The following is a 17866-nucleotide window of genomic DNA, read 5'->3' on the forward strand; positions in this document are numbered from 1 at the left end:
ATAATACATATATATATTTAACTTTGTAGCATCTATTTTCTTCTCTTTTAATTTAAATCATTTGTCTTCCACTCTGACACACTCCTGTACACTAGGTGGCGGTAATGCACCTTCTAACGTTGGTTTGCAGCCCGCTATAAAATCGGCAGAAGAAGAAGAACAAAACAAACGACGAAGAAGAAGAAGTAAGAAAGATGGAAGCAGTGATGAAGTCAGAAAAAGACCTAAACATGTTTAAATCTAAAGAAACCTCCATATATTTACCCAAACACTCCTACTGGTTTGACTTCTGGTTGTTTGTGGTCTTCGACATCGTGTTTTTCCTCGTCATGTACTTTATAATCCCGTAAAAAAGGTGAGTTGGAGATAAGAAGTTTCTAGATAACGTTTTGTAACTAAGGGCGGATAACGGAAGTTGACACAAATACTGAGCTAACGAGTGAGAGGTTATATTAAAAAGCTATTTATTTGTCATTGACAGAATAGTATTAAGTTAAACTAACCCAAGCACAGAAGCCTTTTCTCCCCGTTAGTTAGTAATCCATCACAATGTGGAGCTACCTGTTCAAATACTAGCAATGTCAACACAGATAAGCCCGGAAGTAGAGGAGTTAGTTACTCAGAAACTATTTGGTTTAGACCAACTATCTTTTTATATATTAAACTTACATATGTGTGCTAGGTACCAATATCATTTAAAGATGAATATATATGACAGATTGTTCACAATATACATTTGAAAGGAAAAAAGTCAGACTACAAGCCAGGGACAGTTGCAACATGTTTAAAATACTTACTTATTTATGCAATAATAACATTTAACATAACATATTTGTGTATAAACTCCACAGTTAAACACACGCCACCATATCTATAAATTGTTTTGCAACTTGTTGATTTAATCCCAACAGTTTGATATCGTCATAGAGCCAAATTAAGAGCCACCTTTTAGAGCAAAAAAAAAACGTAATACACACTAGAGCAGGGGTGTCAAACTCAAGTACACAGTGGGCCAAAATACAAAAATGGGTACTAGTGGAGGGCCGGACTGGTTCAATGTTTATTGCAGAACTTATTGAAATGAACTTATTGCACATATTAAACCTGGAACTAACAAAGCTTAAATGATTGCCTATAAAAACAACATTAAACATTAAATAATCAGTTCATTCATTTCTTATGGCTCTATCTGCAGCTTTTCCAGAGTCAGTTCTTATGATTACATTTTTCCACAGGCCAACAACAGCTTCAACAAAACTATTTCCCTCAAAGAGAAACCAAACATGCCCTGTTGTCGTGAGAGAGAAAGTGCAGAAGGAAACATCCATTAAACTCAGTGTGCTGCTCTGTGATGCTAGCTCAGATACTTGGCATCTCATCTTGGGTGCAAGGTCATCAATGTTTGGGCTCAGGCTCTGAGCTGAGGAGACCCTCAGGATGGAGTGAAGGTGTGCGTGCAATATACCGGCGGGCCAGATCTAATAGGAATTAGACATTATCCTGCGGGCCGAAATTAAATCCACCAAGGGCCTGATTTGGCCCCCGGGCCTCGAGTTTGACACACAGAATATCTAGGTTTTCTATACCTTTTTTATACAAAATCAATAGTGCTTTTAAGAATTGACACAGTTTAACAAAACATGGTATCATGATAGTAAGTGTATCAGTAGTTGTTTACACTCCTAGGTTGCATTAATATTGGTTATTCATGAACTGTTTGTTTAAACGCTGACAAAATCTTAATGAACCCTAAAAAAATAATTATTATAGTCTGTTCAAATCACTAAGTCTATTTTTCTGATTTTTTAACATTCTTTTAAAGGTTTGTCCCCTGGAGAGAAAGAGTCGCTGCTGTGAGGAATGCTAACCGAGCTTCTACTGATTTTAACACCATATTATGGGATATCACGTCCATGTTTCCACAACTTGGACTAGAACTACAAGTCCGTACATGTGTCTTCCTCCTGCTTTGACACCAGACATTTGACCCTCAGAGCTCGGTCTTTCTGCACGGATGGATGGATTCACTTTGATGCTGCTGCGAAGAGACTAACTTCAAGTTGTTTTATTTAAAAGTGACAATGAACCTTCTGATGACAACAGAGATCTTACCTGCACGCCGTGGAGAGAAGCGTGATGATTTGGAAAATGATTACAGCTCATTTTGAAAGTTTGCACATGTGAAACACTGCAATAAAAATGTTTTAACTACGAGCATGGTGACTATTTCTTGATTCAGCACGGCACATGCATTTGAAGTATCTATTATTATATAAAAGCAAGCTAAGTGCAATATTAGGGAGTTATGATGAATTGCAATACACAAACAACCTGTGGAACACTCCATGTTTTACTAGAGAGCTATCTGATTTCATTCATGATCGAAAAAAGCAATGGTCTTTAGCTAGAAAGTCTAACACTAGTGATCACTGGCTTCTTTTTCGTGTCCTCAGAAATAAATGTTCAGCGCTTATTAAAAAAGCTAAAGCTGATTACTATCTGAGCTTAACCACTGATAGTTTTAATGACCATTCTAAGTTCTGGAAAACAATTAAATCACTTCAGAACAAGAAGGTTTCTAGTTTCCCACAAAAACTGAAGGTCAGCGATTCTTTTATTTCAGATTCAGAAGGTATGTCTAATGCTTTCAGTGCTCACTTCAAAAAGGCTGGTCACATTTTTGATGAGCAAAGTCATGACTCTAAATGGTCGTACTCACAGCCCTAGTCAAGAGATGAACTCCACTGTTTCTGATTTTGCTTCTTTCTCGGCCTCTGAAGTCTTACAGGGTTTGCACTCAATTGATCCTAAAAAGTCTGCCGGGCCTCACGGCCTAGATCCTTTCTTTTTTTAAATGGCAGCTCAGATTATAGCTCAACCAGTAACTGATATGTGTAATCTCTCCCTGTCCACTCACACACTGCCAGCTGTGTGGAAGCAAGCTCTGGCATAGCCCCGCTTGAAAGCTGGTGATCCAACGGAGTTAAATAATTATCGTCCTATCTCAAATCTTTCTGTGTTATCAAAGATTCTTGAGTCCCTAGTTTCTACTCAGCTTAAACTTTTTTTAAATTCACACAACATCCTTAACCCTATGCAATCTGGATTCAGATCAAAGCACAGTACTGTGACTGCAGTCTGAAAGTCTTAGACGATATTAAGGCTGCTTTGGACAACAAATCAGTTTGTGTTGCATTGTTTATTGACCTGGCCAAAGCATTTGACACTGTAGATCACCACATTCTGTCCGATGTTATGTTGGTGTCTCGTTTAGGTCATAATGCCATTTGCTGGTTTCAGAGTTATCTAACCCAGGGGTTCCCAAAGTGGGGGTCGCGACCCCCCGGGGAGTTGCGAGACCCCGGGTGTGGGTCGCGAGATGATTACAAAATAAAAATGGCAAATAAAAAAAATAAAAATTATTTAAAAAAATTGATTATTTTTTTTAATAATTTTAATTGAAATTATTATTAATAATGAAGTTTGCATAGACATTTTTTCTTTGACAATCCACTAGCGCAGTGTTTCTCAACACCCCCCACCACCGTCGACAGGGGGTCGCCAGTCTCTGGCACTGTTATTTTGGGGGTCGCGGGCTGAAAAGTTTGGGAACTCCTGATCTAACCGACCGTACTCAATGCGTCAGGTTGGGTAGCACTGTCTCTGACCCTGTCACCTTGGAGAAGGGAGTTCCACAGGGCTCTATTTTGGGGTCTTTGCTCTTTTTATTATATGTAAACAATATTTGTAATCAGATGCAATTTTCTACCTATCATATGTATGCTGATGACACTATTGTATATTCATGTGCTCCTTCTCTGGATATGGCCGTTTCCAATTTAAAATCTGATTTGATCACGCTGCAGCATGCACTTCTTGATTCCAAACTGCTTTTGAACAGTAAGAAAACCAAAGCAATGCTTTTTGCTCCCAAGTCAGCGTCCTCTTGCCTCTCCATTTACACCCTTGATGGCGTCTCTGTGGAGTTTGTTGATACCTACAAATATCTTGGCTTTTGGTTGGACAGTAATCTGAACTTCAAACACCATATTGAAGTTCTAACAAAGAAATTGAAATTCAGTCTTGGCTTCCTTTACAGACTTAAATGTTGTTTTTCAACTTCTTCCCGTAAAAGGTTGGTCTCTGGCTTATTCCTGTCCCAGCTGGACTACGGTGATACCATTTATAGATTTGCCTGTCCCACTTTCTTGGCCAAACTTGACCCACTCTACCATGCTGCACTGCGATATATATCAAATGCACCCTATAGGACTCACCATTGCACACTGTATAGCCTAACTGGATGGTCCTCACTCACTATGCGTAGGATGCAGCATTGGTTTTTATTAATGTATAAAGCCATTTTAGGAAAGCTACTGTACCACTGTACATATGTGCCAGATTTGCTCCAGTTTGTGACTTTTACAACCTCAGACCCAGTGCCTGGATACGGGTCCAGGTTCCTGCTGTGCGGACTGAGGCTGGGAAAAGGAGTCTCTTTCATTATGGTCCTTGGTCTTGGAACGACCTTCAATCAAGCCTCAAACTGACGGCACTTGTCTCTATAGCATGTTTGAAATTGAAGTTGTCAGAAGTCCTTACCACCAGCTGCTCTTCCAGTAATAGGTAGTGTCTTTCTTACTGTCCTAATGTGCTCAATGTAGTAACTGCTTTTTTCGTCTTTTGTTTTCTTAGTTATGTTCTCTGTATTTTATATGTTTTTGTTATGTGCTATGTGTAACGTTGCTGCCTTCTTGGCCAGGTCAGCATTGTAAATGAGATTTTATCTCAATCCTTTTTATCTGGTTAAATAAAGGTTAAATAAAAAAATAAATGTTGGTTTACAAGACACCTACTAGCTGCAAACAATAATTTAATTGTAAATCACCAATTATACGCAGATATAATATATATTATTTGAATAACGGTCATTCTGCACAGCAAGTTCTTTTCACGTTCGCTCCTTTAGGAATATTTTGATGCAGATATTTGTGTACTTTTACTCGAGTGACCTTTTGAATACAGGCCAGAGTATTCCTACTCTCTTGTACTTGTATACTTTTACTTGAGTAACCTTTTGAATGCAGGCCAGAGTATTCCTACTCTCTTGTACTTAATTACAAGATCTGAGTACTTCTTCCACCTCTGCCAATTATACAGTGATATAATATATGTAATTTAAATAACGGTAATTCTGCATAGCGTGTTCTTTTTACTTTTGGCACTTTAAGTATATTTTGATGCAGATATTTGTGTACTTTTACTTGAGTAACCTTTTGAATGCAGGCCAGAGTATTCCAACACTCTTGTACTTGAGTAACCTTTTGAATGCAGGCCAGAGTATTTCCTACTCTTGTATTTGTGTACTTTTACTTAAGTACAAGATCTAAGTACTTCTTCCATCTCTGGCCATTAAAAGAAAAAATCCCCATTATCTCCAATCACTGCGACCACGTGGCTGTCACATGGGGGTCTACAGGTCAGATTTGAATATAAAAACTCCTTACCAAGTTTCCCGCCGCACCGCTTATCTTGCACTAACTTCCGGTCCCACCCACATTCTCGTGTCTCTTCCGGGTGACACAACCACACAGACTTTATTATCCAGTGAGCCGTCGAGATCTGAACGCTGTAAACAAAAGTTACTCCAGGGCTAAACTCTCCCGACACGCTACACGAAAAGACATGCATATTAAAACAGGTGAGTTTGGACCACTTTGTGACAGACGTGACCGAAAACTCCTCACTTTCAACGGCTGTTTTGTTGTCTTGGCGACGGTGTTAGCCTACGTTAGCTTAGCGTGTTAGCCGCTTTTTGAATGGAGGGTTACGAAACTTAAGCTAACGTGCTAAGCTAAGCTGTGCATTTCACGATGTGGTGACAAATATGAAGAGATCTCCACGACGACAACGGTTAATGGGATGTATTTTAACTGTAATGAATATGTTTAAACTGTTTATGAATGAAAATGTCGAGTTTTCACTGCCGTACCGTGACGATGCTAATTAAAGTTTGCTAACACCGGTAGCTGCCAACACCGCAAAAACAAATCCCTACATGTTGTTATCGAGTCAGCTACAGAGAAGTCTGTGTGTATATATAATTAGATTATTGTCATGGTGTTTGTAAAGGATAACCTGGATTAGCAACCCTCTCCATTTTGTTTAATATGAAGCGCTTTGAGCAGCACGCTGTTCAGGCCGAGTGTCCTTTTTCTTAATCGGGTTTGTGACCCTACAGGTTATGTAAGACTATATATAACCAGTTGTGTAAAGTAACTAAGTACATTAACTCAAGTACACTACTTAAGCACAATTTTAAGATACTTGTACTTTACTTGAGTATCTCCATTTATGCTACTTTGTACTTCTACCTCACTACATTTATTTAATACCTTTTTGAGTCAATTTACAGATTTGGATTAATGATGTGAAATATAATCACGTGTTAAATCAGACTTTAGTTCCACCTGGAGTACATTCACAAGCTACCCTGAGTACTTTTACTCAAGTACAAGATCTGAGTAATTCTACTTTTACTTGAGTAACAGAGTATTCCTGTTCCTTTAGTATTCATCATCTCATGAACCAGCGAATCTGATAAGAGGACATTGTTTAAAAATTTTTTTTTAAAAAAGTATAATTTCAGTGAGTGATTAAAAACTACAGTATAAGCTTGGGCCTTGTATGTTAAACACACACACACACACACACACACACCTATGCAAATGACTTTCAGTACCGTGGACTCACTCATTTACATGGTATGTTATCAGACCATTTGAATACCCTGGTATCTTTATATTGCTGCTCAGAGAAATCATGTGATAATGTGCCATAACTTCCTGATGTTTGTTTTATTGAGGCTGTGGGAAAATCCTTTTATGACCCGGTGCAAAGTAAAGAGTCTTGTGGAGTGACACACCTTTTACTGTGTGTTTGACTCTTGTGTGTGTGTTACCAAGAACCTCACTGTTGTTAAACAGAAGGAGCCGGGCAGAGATGGGTCTAGTTGTGTTTTTTTCTGAACCTCAGTCCTAGGTAATGGTATCCTAATAAATCCCCAAGAACTGAAACATGTCTGATGTTCATCATATCTAGGTAATATAAGCATTGTTGTGGAATAAGTCCAGGACTTGCCTGTTAAGCTACAAATGATCCTTACTGTTAAAAATATGAAATAGATTTATGTAAATGTGCTGAGGCTGTTATCCTAAAGCTCGCCACAGCTCGTTTTATCAAGCAAATAAAGTTCCAGTAAGTGATCTCACTACAATAAGAGCACTAACATCATATCATTTTTGCCCTGACTGTCTCTAGAATACCGTGTGCACGCAGAAATGTTTAAATATGCCTTTTTCAGGAAATAACACATTCATGCAGCACGCAAGAAACTGCATGGTGGTCTTTTAAGAGTAGACTATTTGGTGAACTCATTTCCATTTAGATATCTTTATGAACATGACAGTGCTAGATTTCCCCCAGTCAAAATGTAGCTTTACTTTGTTGTATCAGTTCGCTTCCTATACGGCAGCCTATCACACACGGTATCAGTGCATTTAGCAGACATCTGGACTCATTGAAATATCTTTGTGAGCATGATAGCGCTAGTTTGTCCCCAGTCAAAATGTAACCTTCTACACTGCAAAGGTAACTTATGGAACATCTCTTTCAGGTACATGGGAAGCCAGCAACCCTGTGTGTGAGTCCGACACTCTGTGCGATCCAGCAGTCCTCGTTGCATCCACAAACTCAGAGCCTCACATTCGCAACCGTCGCCTGTCACCTGGCTCTGGGAACTGTGGTGGAGGAGGAGGAAGCTGCATCTCTGGAGGAGGAGGAGACCAGCCTCAACCCCGGAGCATTTTACCCGAAGGCGAGCTGATCCGCCACGTGCACACCTTTAGCAGCAGAGACAAAGAGCGCAAGCACCAGCAGCACAAAGGCCGAAGTCTCCGTAGAGAGAGCCAAAAGGGGGTCGGACGGGCATCTAAAGTCCACCAGAACCAGAAGGAGAGGTGGGTTGAAGACAGTCTGTCGCTGCTCAAACCTCCGCCTGCCTTCCCGGTGCAGGACAGCCCCGCCAAGCTGCAGCCGGCCGTCAGCTACGCCTCCAAGGTGAAGGCGAGAGCGGCCATTGGGGGGCTGGAGGAGGAGGAACGCCCGGCCATTGGGGTGCTGCTGCAGAACCAGTGGGGGCTCAGTTTCATCAGCGAGGCCAGGCCGCCTGGAGAGAGCCGGAACGCCGCCTCCACAACCACAGACGCCCAACAACAGCCAGCAGATCCACAGACGCTTCCGGAAGACACGCCCACTCCCGTCGCCACCGCTGTTCCCCCAAACGCCAACACGCGCCCAGAGGAGGACGAGAGCAACGGGAAGCTGCTGCTCAGCTGTCGCCACCTAGTGGAAGCTTTGAACTATCACAGTAGAGGTGAGCACAACTGGAGGGTGGTTTCTTTAAATTACAAAATGTGTAACTTGTTGTCGACTTCTCACACATTTTTGACACACTATAATTATGTTTTTTTTTTAACTTATTATACTGTCTAGTATTTTGTCTGCACACGGTCTGAAACCCAATCTGTTCGACTGAATCTTTGCTAAAGTCAGAATGTACGTAGCACTTAGAAATGTCTGGCTTTAAGTGAAGCTAATGCAGGAGCACTTAAAGCTTTGAACTCTCAGCCTGTCAGGTGATTCATTTATTTAAATGACGTAACATGTTGTAGGCCTCTCAGATATTTCTGACGTACTATGCTGTGTTTTTCCCCTCTTGTTTTCGACACACTATTAGAAGGTTTTTTGTAATCTTTTGAACTTATTATACGATCTAGTTAAATATACTTAACTCTGTCAAAAAAGAAATGAAGAGTCCACACGCAGTCCGTCGCAGACTAAAAACAAATCCACTTGACGACATATTTTCTAAAAAAACTAAATCTCTTCTGTACGTAGCCCGTCTGTCTTTAAGTGAATTAATGCAGTAGCACTTAAATGTGCTTGGGCTTAGAGACGGGAAATGTACCCGATTCTCGCTTTGAGTTTGTGTCTTAATGGTTGCACTTATTGATCTGTTAGATTGCAGGTCCATTTTTAGAATAACAACGACAGCTAAATGAAATTTAAAAAAAAAACTTTAATTTCAGTGCTTTAATTCGACTTTCTTCTTCTCTCCTCAGAATGGAACGCTATCTGTAACAAACAGAAAAAAGGTACGTGGACTCAAAGCACTCACTCAACACTTGGACGATGATTACGTGGAAAATGACTTCTGATTTAAAGCTATGATTTGTCTCAACATGTCCCCGCTTTAGACAGAGTTCAGAATAACGTCCTGGTGTTTTCTTTTAGTGGCGTTTTAGTCGGTTTCTAAAATAAAAAGCCACTTCCGTCCGTCGCGATCCAGGCGGCATCGACATGAACGTCCTCAATTTAAAAGCAACAAAATGAATTCTCTACAATTCAATATACTTAAATGAACATGCTTTAATCCAAGTGTAATTCACAAAAGTAAATAATTAAGTACATTAATTGCAGATATTCAAACTATAATTATCCTATTGAAGTGAAATGGCTCAAACAGTATATGACCATTTGACTTCCCTTTTCACACCCGAGACATTGTATTCACACACACCCACACACACACACACACACACCCACACACACTCACACACACCCACACACACTCACACACACCCACACACACTCACACTCACCCACACCCACATTGTCTAGACGTGTTGTTTACATTGAGGCGCTCCAGTTCTCTCCCGTTGACATCTATTTCTTGTTCTTTCTGCAGGTCTGAAAAAGGTCGTCTGGTACAAGGACCCCGAGGAGCACCCAGCCTAGCGGTGTGAGGGACAACCCAAAGCATATATAAACACACACACACACACGTTATCACATGCACATTTAAACGTATAAAGATGGACACATTTACACAATGCACTCAGGATGATGTCTTCACGCAAAGCCACACTGAGACACTTTGGACTAACTTTTGAGAGCTTACAGCAACAGACTTTTTTAACGCCTTACAGAGAGCCTGCCTTAAATAATCAGAGCTGTTTTCACCCCCTCTCATTACCATTTTTAGCTTGTGTGTGCGTGTAGAGCTGGTGTTTTTTAAAAACAATCTTTTTTCAGAAAGCTGTAATTTAATTTCCCCCCCCCCCCCCCCCTCCTCGTTTTTTCCTTTTGAGAGCTACCATTTTATCTCGTTGTTTTTTTTTCCTCTGTAAAGCGAGTGGTCAATCAAGCACTTTGTTAAAAATCAATTGTGACCAATCCCCTGTGTGCCAGAAGCCCCCTCGGCAGAGCAATTAGTGCCCCCCCCCCCCCCCCCCCCTCTCTCTCCTTCTACTTTTTACAAACGGAAGAATGTCTTGTACCTGCTTGAGTTCTCCGGTTGATGTGTGCAGAGGATGTGTCTTCAGTTTACAGGGGGGTGTAGTCAGAGCACAGCGGAGTCCACCCTTTACCCGTCGGATCCTAATGCTGTGTCCATTTTTGTTTTTATTTGGTTCCCTAGTCGGGTCAATGTTACTCCTGTATCCATAACGGATCTAACCATGTTGTTGTTTTTCTTTTTGAAAAAATATATTGAATAAAAAAAGAGATACACTGGAGAAGGAGGAATGTAAGTGAACAGTATTGCTTAATAAAAATGAATAAACTTGACATGTTGTTTTTTTATTTATCTGAAGTTCACATTTAATCCTGCTGGCAAAAAAAGTGTTTCCTCATTTTGACAGACTAGAACTAAACAGTAACAGAATATTTCAATGTTCTATATTGGCAATCCTTGTGTTTTTAAGGGCTGGGTTTCCCTAAGAATATAGAGATATGTTTTTAAACTGCATCTCTTTCTTTCTCTTTTTAAAGCACAATGGGATCCAGAGCCTTTTCTTATCAAGCTCCACTTTAGTGGAATCAGCTTCCAGTTTGTGTTCGGGCGGCAGACACCCTATCCGTTTAAGAGTGCGCTTATAGTTAGGGCCGATTAGATTCAGCCCCTAGTTTAGCTGCTATAGGCTTAGACTGTCGGGGGACTCCTTCCTTCCTTCTCTCTCTCTGTACCTCATGTTCCAAATAACCCAGCTTCCCCAAATGTCTCTTTCCTGTCTATCTACGCCGGAGTCCTGGGCTTCGAGTCGTGGCTGAACCTGTCTCTGTGCTCCTGCCTGACTCTCATCGAACTACTTCCCTGATGGCTCCCACAGGATTGTTGACATCCTCGTGGATTCATCTTCTTATTATAGACGCATGTATTTCCAAACATTTAGTCTACATATGTTTTAAATGTATTATCTTTTCGATTTACACACGGCATCTACTGTCCGTCCTGGGAGAGGGATCCCTCCTCTGTTGCTCTCCCTGAGGTTTCTCCCATGTTCCCCTTTAAACTGTGGGTTTCTCTGGAAGTGTTTCCTTGGACGTGTGAGGGTCTAAGGACAGAGGGTCTAAGGACAGAGGGTGTCGTGTTGTCATACTGATATTCTGGACAAACTGTGAAGTCCACTGAGACAAATGTAACATTTGTGATATTGGGCTATATAAATAAACATTGATTGATATGTTGATGCAACTAAATGGATCATATCATAAATTCACATCTTGTATACATTACACAGAGGATTAAATTGATATTCCCCGTTACAGAAGTGCATTTTTTTCCACCCTGGTCAAATCTGTACTGCAGGTATTTTAGCTTGAAGATTCTTGCTTTCCATTATTTCTAGAGTTAGAGAAAAAGCAGCATTAAGGTGAAGTTTGTCGCTTTTGGCGTCACCTGATTCGACCTAAGAAAGTAATTGAACTTTAACCTGAACAATGTGCGGCACAAAGTGAACGCTGTTATCTGGACTCGACCGGGAACACTATGTTCTGAACGACTGAAATCACACACTATTTTAGGAGCTCAGCACTGAGGCTGTGTTACATTACACTTTCACTTTGTGACATCAAACAGTACCTTATTTAAGACTGGTATAATAATGGATTTCTCAAATTAAACATCAGTGGAAAGGATATCACTTGAGAAGGAAAACAACCAGCAGTGTGTGTGTTTTTGGTAGATTGGTTAAATCTCTTAAACTAACACTTGTTCTCCATTTAATTGTACTCGTCAAACTAGAAAGCATCTAAAATGTGGTTTTTTTGGGATATGTGTTACTTTTACATTGATATGTCATCTCATATTTTCAACATACTGTGCTGTTTTTAAGACATTGTTGCCATACTATGCCATCATCAATGTTGCAGACGACACCACGGTGGAAGGTGTTATTATTAGTGAAACACGATGAATCGGCATGCCAACGACAACCTTTTTAACACCACCAGGACCAAAGCGCGCATTGCTGATTACTGGAAGTCTGAAAGCTGCAGAGTCGTCTCTTTTACTTCAATGGTTCTGAGGTGGAACGTTCCATGTTTATACAACCTAGGTAGTTCATCTCAATATCCTTCCTCGACTCGTCTCTCCCCCCTCCTCCGGGACTTGACCCGGAAATCGATCAAGACACGCCATGTTGAAGGACGTCCCAATCGCTGAGTGAGCCAATATGAGAGGCTTCCAGTGGAGACGAAAGGGAGGATACACGAGAGCAGACTAGGCGGAAGTGTTTTCACTACTCGCGTATATAAGCCCCGCCCCCACCTTCACAGCTGGTCGATTTCAATTTTATATATACAGTCTATGATTTCAACCCAGGAACACGGAGAACTTGAAGAATGAGGGGGAGCGTCACATAAAGTGCTCACAGCTTATTATGTGCAATTCATTTCTTAAGGTTATACCAACAATTTAAGTCATGTTTGAACGTCAGTAAAACATAGCTATTAAGAAAGCTATTTCATAAATGGCTAGATCTTGATAAATAACAATTATTTTATAGTTTTGTGTTAAATATTTGGTAGTTAAATTATTTACAATTCACAGTCCTGAATGTGGGGATCTACAGGACACACATTTTCAGAGTAAAGGCTTTCACTATCATTATATTAGTATTTAAATGTACATTTTACACCAAAACGGAACACAAAAGCAGGACCAACCATCATACATTGAATTCCTTGACTAACAAGAGATAGATTCATTAATTTAAATAAATATTTAACAACAAAAGGGCCGGTTCTAAAGGGTTATTCAGTTAAGCCCGATGAGAGGGGAGACAGCTATACACACGTCATCATTAACAGGCGTCGTTTAAAAATTACGTTTGAGTGAACGAGGACGTCCCAATGAATACCTGAGGACTCCTCTGTCCTCGCGTCTCCTCCTCGTGGCTCTCGCTCGCATCTTACGGAGGCGGAGCTAAGACACAAGGAAGGGACTGAGGGAAAGGAGGAGGTGAAATATTCAATTGAGATGAGCCTCCGGTCTGTTCCTCGCCTCGTAGATGCAGCAACTTGCTTGTATTGTAACCAATATACTGTTTGTGAAATTAATAAAATGCAACCTATCTAAACTTTTTACTTACTGGTTGGATGCTAAGTGAATTTCTTGTACAATGTGCGATAACAATAAAGTTGTATCTAATCTTTGTCATATTTTCTGACTTTCTTTAGATAACTATACTTTCTTGTTTAAAAAAAGTCATAGTATAGTATGTCGAAAAAAAGTCATAGTATAGTATGTCTAAAAAGTTAAAAAAGTCATAGCATGGCGAATATATAAAACAAAATGTAATTTGTAATCTTATTTATTGTATTTACAATTATACAGAGAGCAGCATTCTTAGTCCATTTCGTCTCAGAGATGAATTCCCTTCTCATCTCCACACTGCAGCTTCTAAGGCACACAACGGCTCATCGAGTCAACAATTCACACTTCAATCGTCTCCAATTACAAATCTACATTTTTAAAAGTAGGATATCCCTCCCTTTCTCTTGAGACTGGTACCATCTCCTCTATTAGAGTCAACGGTCCATCAGTCGTGGGCTTTCTCTGCTTTATTGCTCCACACTGGTTTCCGTTTCTCGATGAACGCTCGGATCCCCTCCTGTCCGTCTCTCAGCGCCAGGTTGTCCACCATCACTCCGGAGGCCGTGGCGTACGCGGCGTCTCGACCCTGAGACATTTGTCTGTGGAGGAAGAACAGAGGACAAGAGAACACAATAGAGCTGTTTACATCAAATATCATGATATTCTCCACCAGGTACCAAATATCACGACTTTAGGGTCGACTTTTGGTGCTTTAAAGAGTCCTCTTCTGCTGATGTTCAGGTGTATGTCAGTATGTAGTGTCTCTACTTTAAAGAGTCCTCTTCTGCTGATGTTCAGGTGTATATCAGTATGTAGTGTCTCTACTTTAAAGAGTTCTCTCCTGCTGATGTTCAGGTGTATATCAGTATGTAGTGTCTCTACTTTAAAGAGTCCTCTCCTGCTGGTGTTCAGGTGTATATCAGTATGTAGTGTCTCTACTTTAAAGAGTCCTCTCCTGCTGATGTTCAGGTGTATATCAGTATGTAGTGTCTCTACTTTAAAGAGTCCTCTCCTGCTGATGTTCAGGTGTATATCAGTATGTAGTGTCTCTACTTTAAAGAGTCCTCTCCTGCTGATGTTCAGGTGTATATCAGTATGTAGTGTCTCTACTTTAAAGAGTCCTCTTCTGCTGATGTTCAGGTGTATATCAGAATGTAGTGTCTCTACTTTAAAGAGTCCTCTCCTGCTGATGTTCAGGTGTATATCAGTATGTAGTGTCTCTACTTTAAAGAGTCCTCTTCTGCTGATGTTCAGGTGTATATCAGAATGTAGTGTCTCTACTTTAAAGAGTCCTCTTCTGCTGATGTTCAGGTGTATATCAGAATGTAGTGTCTCTACTTTAAAGAGTCCTCTCCTGCTGATGTTCAGGTGTATATCATTATGTAGTGCCTCTACTTTAAAGAGTCCTCTCCTGCTGATGTTCAGGTGTATATCAGTATGTAGTGTCTCTCCTTTAAAGAGTCCTCTCCTGCTGATGTTCAGGTGTATATCAGTATGTAGTGTCTCTACTTTAAAGAGTCCTCTCCTGCTGATATTCAGGTGTATATCAGTATGTAGTGTCTCTACTTTAAAGAGTCCTCTCCTGCTGATGTTCAGGTATATATCAGTATGTAGTGTCTCTACTTTAAAGAGTCCTCTCCTGCTGATGTTCAGGTGTATATCAGTATGTAGTGTCTCTACTTTAAAGAGTCCTCTCCTGCTGATGATCAGGTGTATATCAGTATGTAGTGTCTCTACTTTAAAGAGTGCTCTCCTGCTGATGTTCAGGTGTATTTTAGCCTTTGCAGACCATTTACATGCACTAAAACCTATAACTCACTACAGGAAAGGGAAAACCCCAGAAAGTTTTACAGGGACTCTTTAAAATCTCACCTCTGGAACGTGGCCTTCCCGAGGGCGACGACCGGGCGACTCGCCTGACAGATTCTCTGAGCGATCAATAACGTTTCCTCCTCTAGACGATCCTCCGGCACCACCTTACTGATGAGACCGTGCAGCAATGCATTATGGGCCGAGAGGGGACTTCCTGTTAACAGCATCTCCATAGCAACCTGGTTAGAAAGAGGGAAGCAATCAGGACGGGAAACTGGATGTTCTTGTTGGCTGCTACCTCAATAAAATAAAAGTGAATGAAAAATTATAATTTACATTTGTTGGATGTGTCTGTTTTTAATATTTAGAAAATAAACACATTTGTCTTTTTAATTATTAAATTAAATTATTATTTCTTCTTTAATTCGCCATTTTCTTACTTTTTATTTGCTTATTTTTTGGGGGAAATAAAAAAAATGTACTCTTATATTTCTATATATAATCTATATATATTATATGTTGTATATATCTCGAAATGTATATATGTTTTATAATTGAAATACAAATATGCCATAACATTTATTTATTAGCACATACCATTATTATTTTTGAGACAATAAAGTAAATGAATCTTAAGAAACTATTACTATTGATATAATCTCACCTTCCTGGGCACGGCTCTTCCGATGGCGACGGCCGGCGTGGAGCAGAACAAACCGACGTTCACCCCCGGGGTGGCGAAAGTGGACTGCTCTGTCGCCACGGCAACATCACAGCTGGCGACCAATTGACAACCGGCCGCCGTGGCAACGCCGTTCACCATGGCGATGACCGGAACAGGGATGTCCTGAATCAGAGTCATTACCTGGAGCACGGGAGAACTCAATTAATAATTAGTAAATAAAATAAATAATATAGCTTATAGAAACAGAGGATTTATGAACTAGTTTAATCAGGTTTATCGCTAAGTAGGTAAGATGTATAACATAAACACAGTAAGAGCCATTTTTAAAATGATATATGTATGTTTTTATTATAAAGTAAATAGAGAAAATAAGAAGAAATATGAATATACATCAAAGTAAGTAAAATATGAATGCAAATTACTCACAAAAATTAAATATGTGCATTAATGCATGTGTAGTACTGTGCAACATCTGAATTGAAATTGGTAAAACAAGACAAAAGAGAGGTAGTCATCCGTGGCACCATCTTGGGTTGGTTGTATTTTTCTTTTTTTATATTGTTAATATTTATATATTTTGTAGCGTGTCTGTCTTATAATAAAAAAAACGAATTTACTGTGAGGGAAGAAAATATATTTTCCAGTCTGAATGTCCATTTCATATTAATCCCCATCGTCAACGGCACTCAGTGGAGCACAGGCGATTTAAAGAGAACAGTAAATAAGAGGATGCACGATCAGACGCAGTGTGTGTGTGTGTGCGCGTGTGCGTGTGCGTGTGCGTGTGTGTGTGTGTGTGTGTGTGTGTGTGTGTGTGTGTGTGTGTGTGTGTGTGTGTGTGTGTGTGTGTGTGTGTGTGTGGAAGACACTGACCTCTGAACAGGTGTGAAACACTCTGGTGTGATACTCTCGTCCCTGAGCCGACGTCAGCTCCTTCAGGTCGTGTCCGGAGGAAAACACTGGGCCTCTGGCTGACACACACACACACACACATTACAAAATTAAACCCCCCCCACATACACACACACACACACACACACTCCCTTATGATGCTCACCTGATATGATGACCACTCTGAGATCATCGCTGTCGACGTCAGTGAGGAGGTTTTCTCTGAGGGACTCCAGCATGGACAGAGACAGAGCATTCCTCTTCTTGGGGTTGTTCAATATTATTCTCCTGAGACAAGAAGAGTTTTACATTTAAAGGTTTGGTTTGTGTATTAACGCCAGACAGCGAGGGACAGACAATCTCTATTACATTTGTATTGTTGTACAGGGATGTGCAGCCTTTAAACATTACTGCAATTCATTCTAGGGAATACAACAACTGTGTGTTTGTTATAGAAAAATGCAGGAGATAGAAAAAAACCAAATAAGTTCAGTCACTTTGAACTCAGTAGTTACTCCTACTAACATTTTAACCTGAGGAATTTAATATGCTTCCCAGATTTAGTCAAAAAAATGAACACAACTTGTACGACCTGTTTTACCAGATATGATGTTCCACTTCCTCGTACATTTAGACAAAACTCTGTTCAAAAATGTACTTTCTTTGTTCAGTTATGAAAGCTAGATTTATTAAAAGGCTGAAGGGTACTGTGGTAGTTCACAGAAAAATGTAGTTTACCAAAATCCAAGCTCATAAAAAAGATTTATAAAATGTGCAAAATACTGTATTAATAAAAAGTAAATGTAGAAAATGTGCAGAAAATGTATGATAATGTTGTAACAGCTGTGCTGACCAAGATGGAGCACATTTGATCTATTTAACTTAATGTTTGAACGTTTAATCCATTTATGTGTATAGGTTTTATTTTGTTGTTCTTAACTGGCATATTAAAGCTGCTAAAAAATTATATCAGCCCAGAA

The 17866-nt window shown here is 40.0% G+C and overlaps 3 protein-coding genes and 1 long non-coding RNA gene across 4 annotated transcripts in view; 2 read left to right on the top strand and 2 right to left on the bottom strand.

Annotated features, from left to right (window-relative positions):
• The first annotated feature begins 101 nt into the window (after positions 1-101).
• Positions 102-2214, top strand: LOC307021903. Its single transcript, XR_013803266.1, has 2 exons — positions 102-355; positions 1823-2214. It is a non-coding gene; the product is annotated as an uncharacterized lncRNA (long non-coding RNA).
• A 1019-nt stretch (positions 2215-3233) lies between these two features.
• The window catches only part of LOC307022804 (ATP-binding cassette sub-family C member 9-like), a gene marked incomplete at its 3' end in the record, with an annotated part of 65724 nt that continues 51091 nt past the window's right edge, over positions 3234-17866 (bottom strand). The window contains exon 27 of the mRNA XM_079655696.1: positions 3234-3267. Within this exon, the coding sequence (XP_079511822.1) occupies positions 3234-3267 (34 nt within the window). The remainder of the gene's footprint in view (positions 3268-17866) is intronic.
• On the top strand, positions 5523-10689 carry LOC307021897 (uncharacterized protein). Its single transcript, XM_079654423.1, has 4 exons — positions 5523-5701; positions 7676-8434; positions 9183-9215; positions 9809-10689. The coding sequence occupies exons 1-4, from the start codon at positions 5686-5688 to the stop codon at positions 9856-9858; spliced, it is 858 nt and encodes a 285-aa protein (XP_079510549.1). The 5' UTR covers positions 5523-5685; the 3' UTR covers positions 9859-10689.
• On the bottom strand, positions 13700-17197 carry echdc3 (enoyl CoA hydratase domain containing 3). Its single transcript, XM_079654425.1, has 5 exons — positions 17053-17197; positions 16869-16966; positions 15975-16175; positions 15371-15549; positions 13700-14097 (listed from the first exon to the last, which is right to left on the bottom strand). Exons 1-5 carry the CDS (start codon positions 17123-17125, stop codon positions 13944-13946), a joined length of 705 nt encoding a protein of 234 aa, XP_079510551.1. The 5' UTR covers positions 17126-17197; the 3' UTR covers positions 13700-13943.

This window comes from Notothenia rossii, assembly GCF_949606895.1.
Source record: "Notothenia rossii genome assembly, chromosome: 10".
Classification (NCBI taxonomy): Eukaryota; Metazoa; Chordata; class Actinopteri; order Perciformes; family Nototheniidae; genus Notothenia; species Notothenia rossii.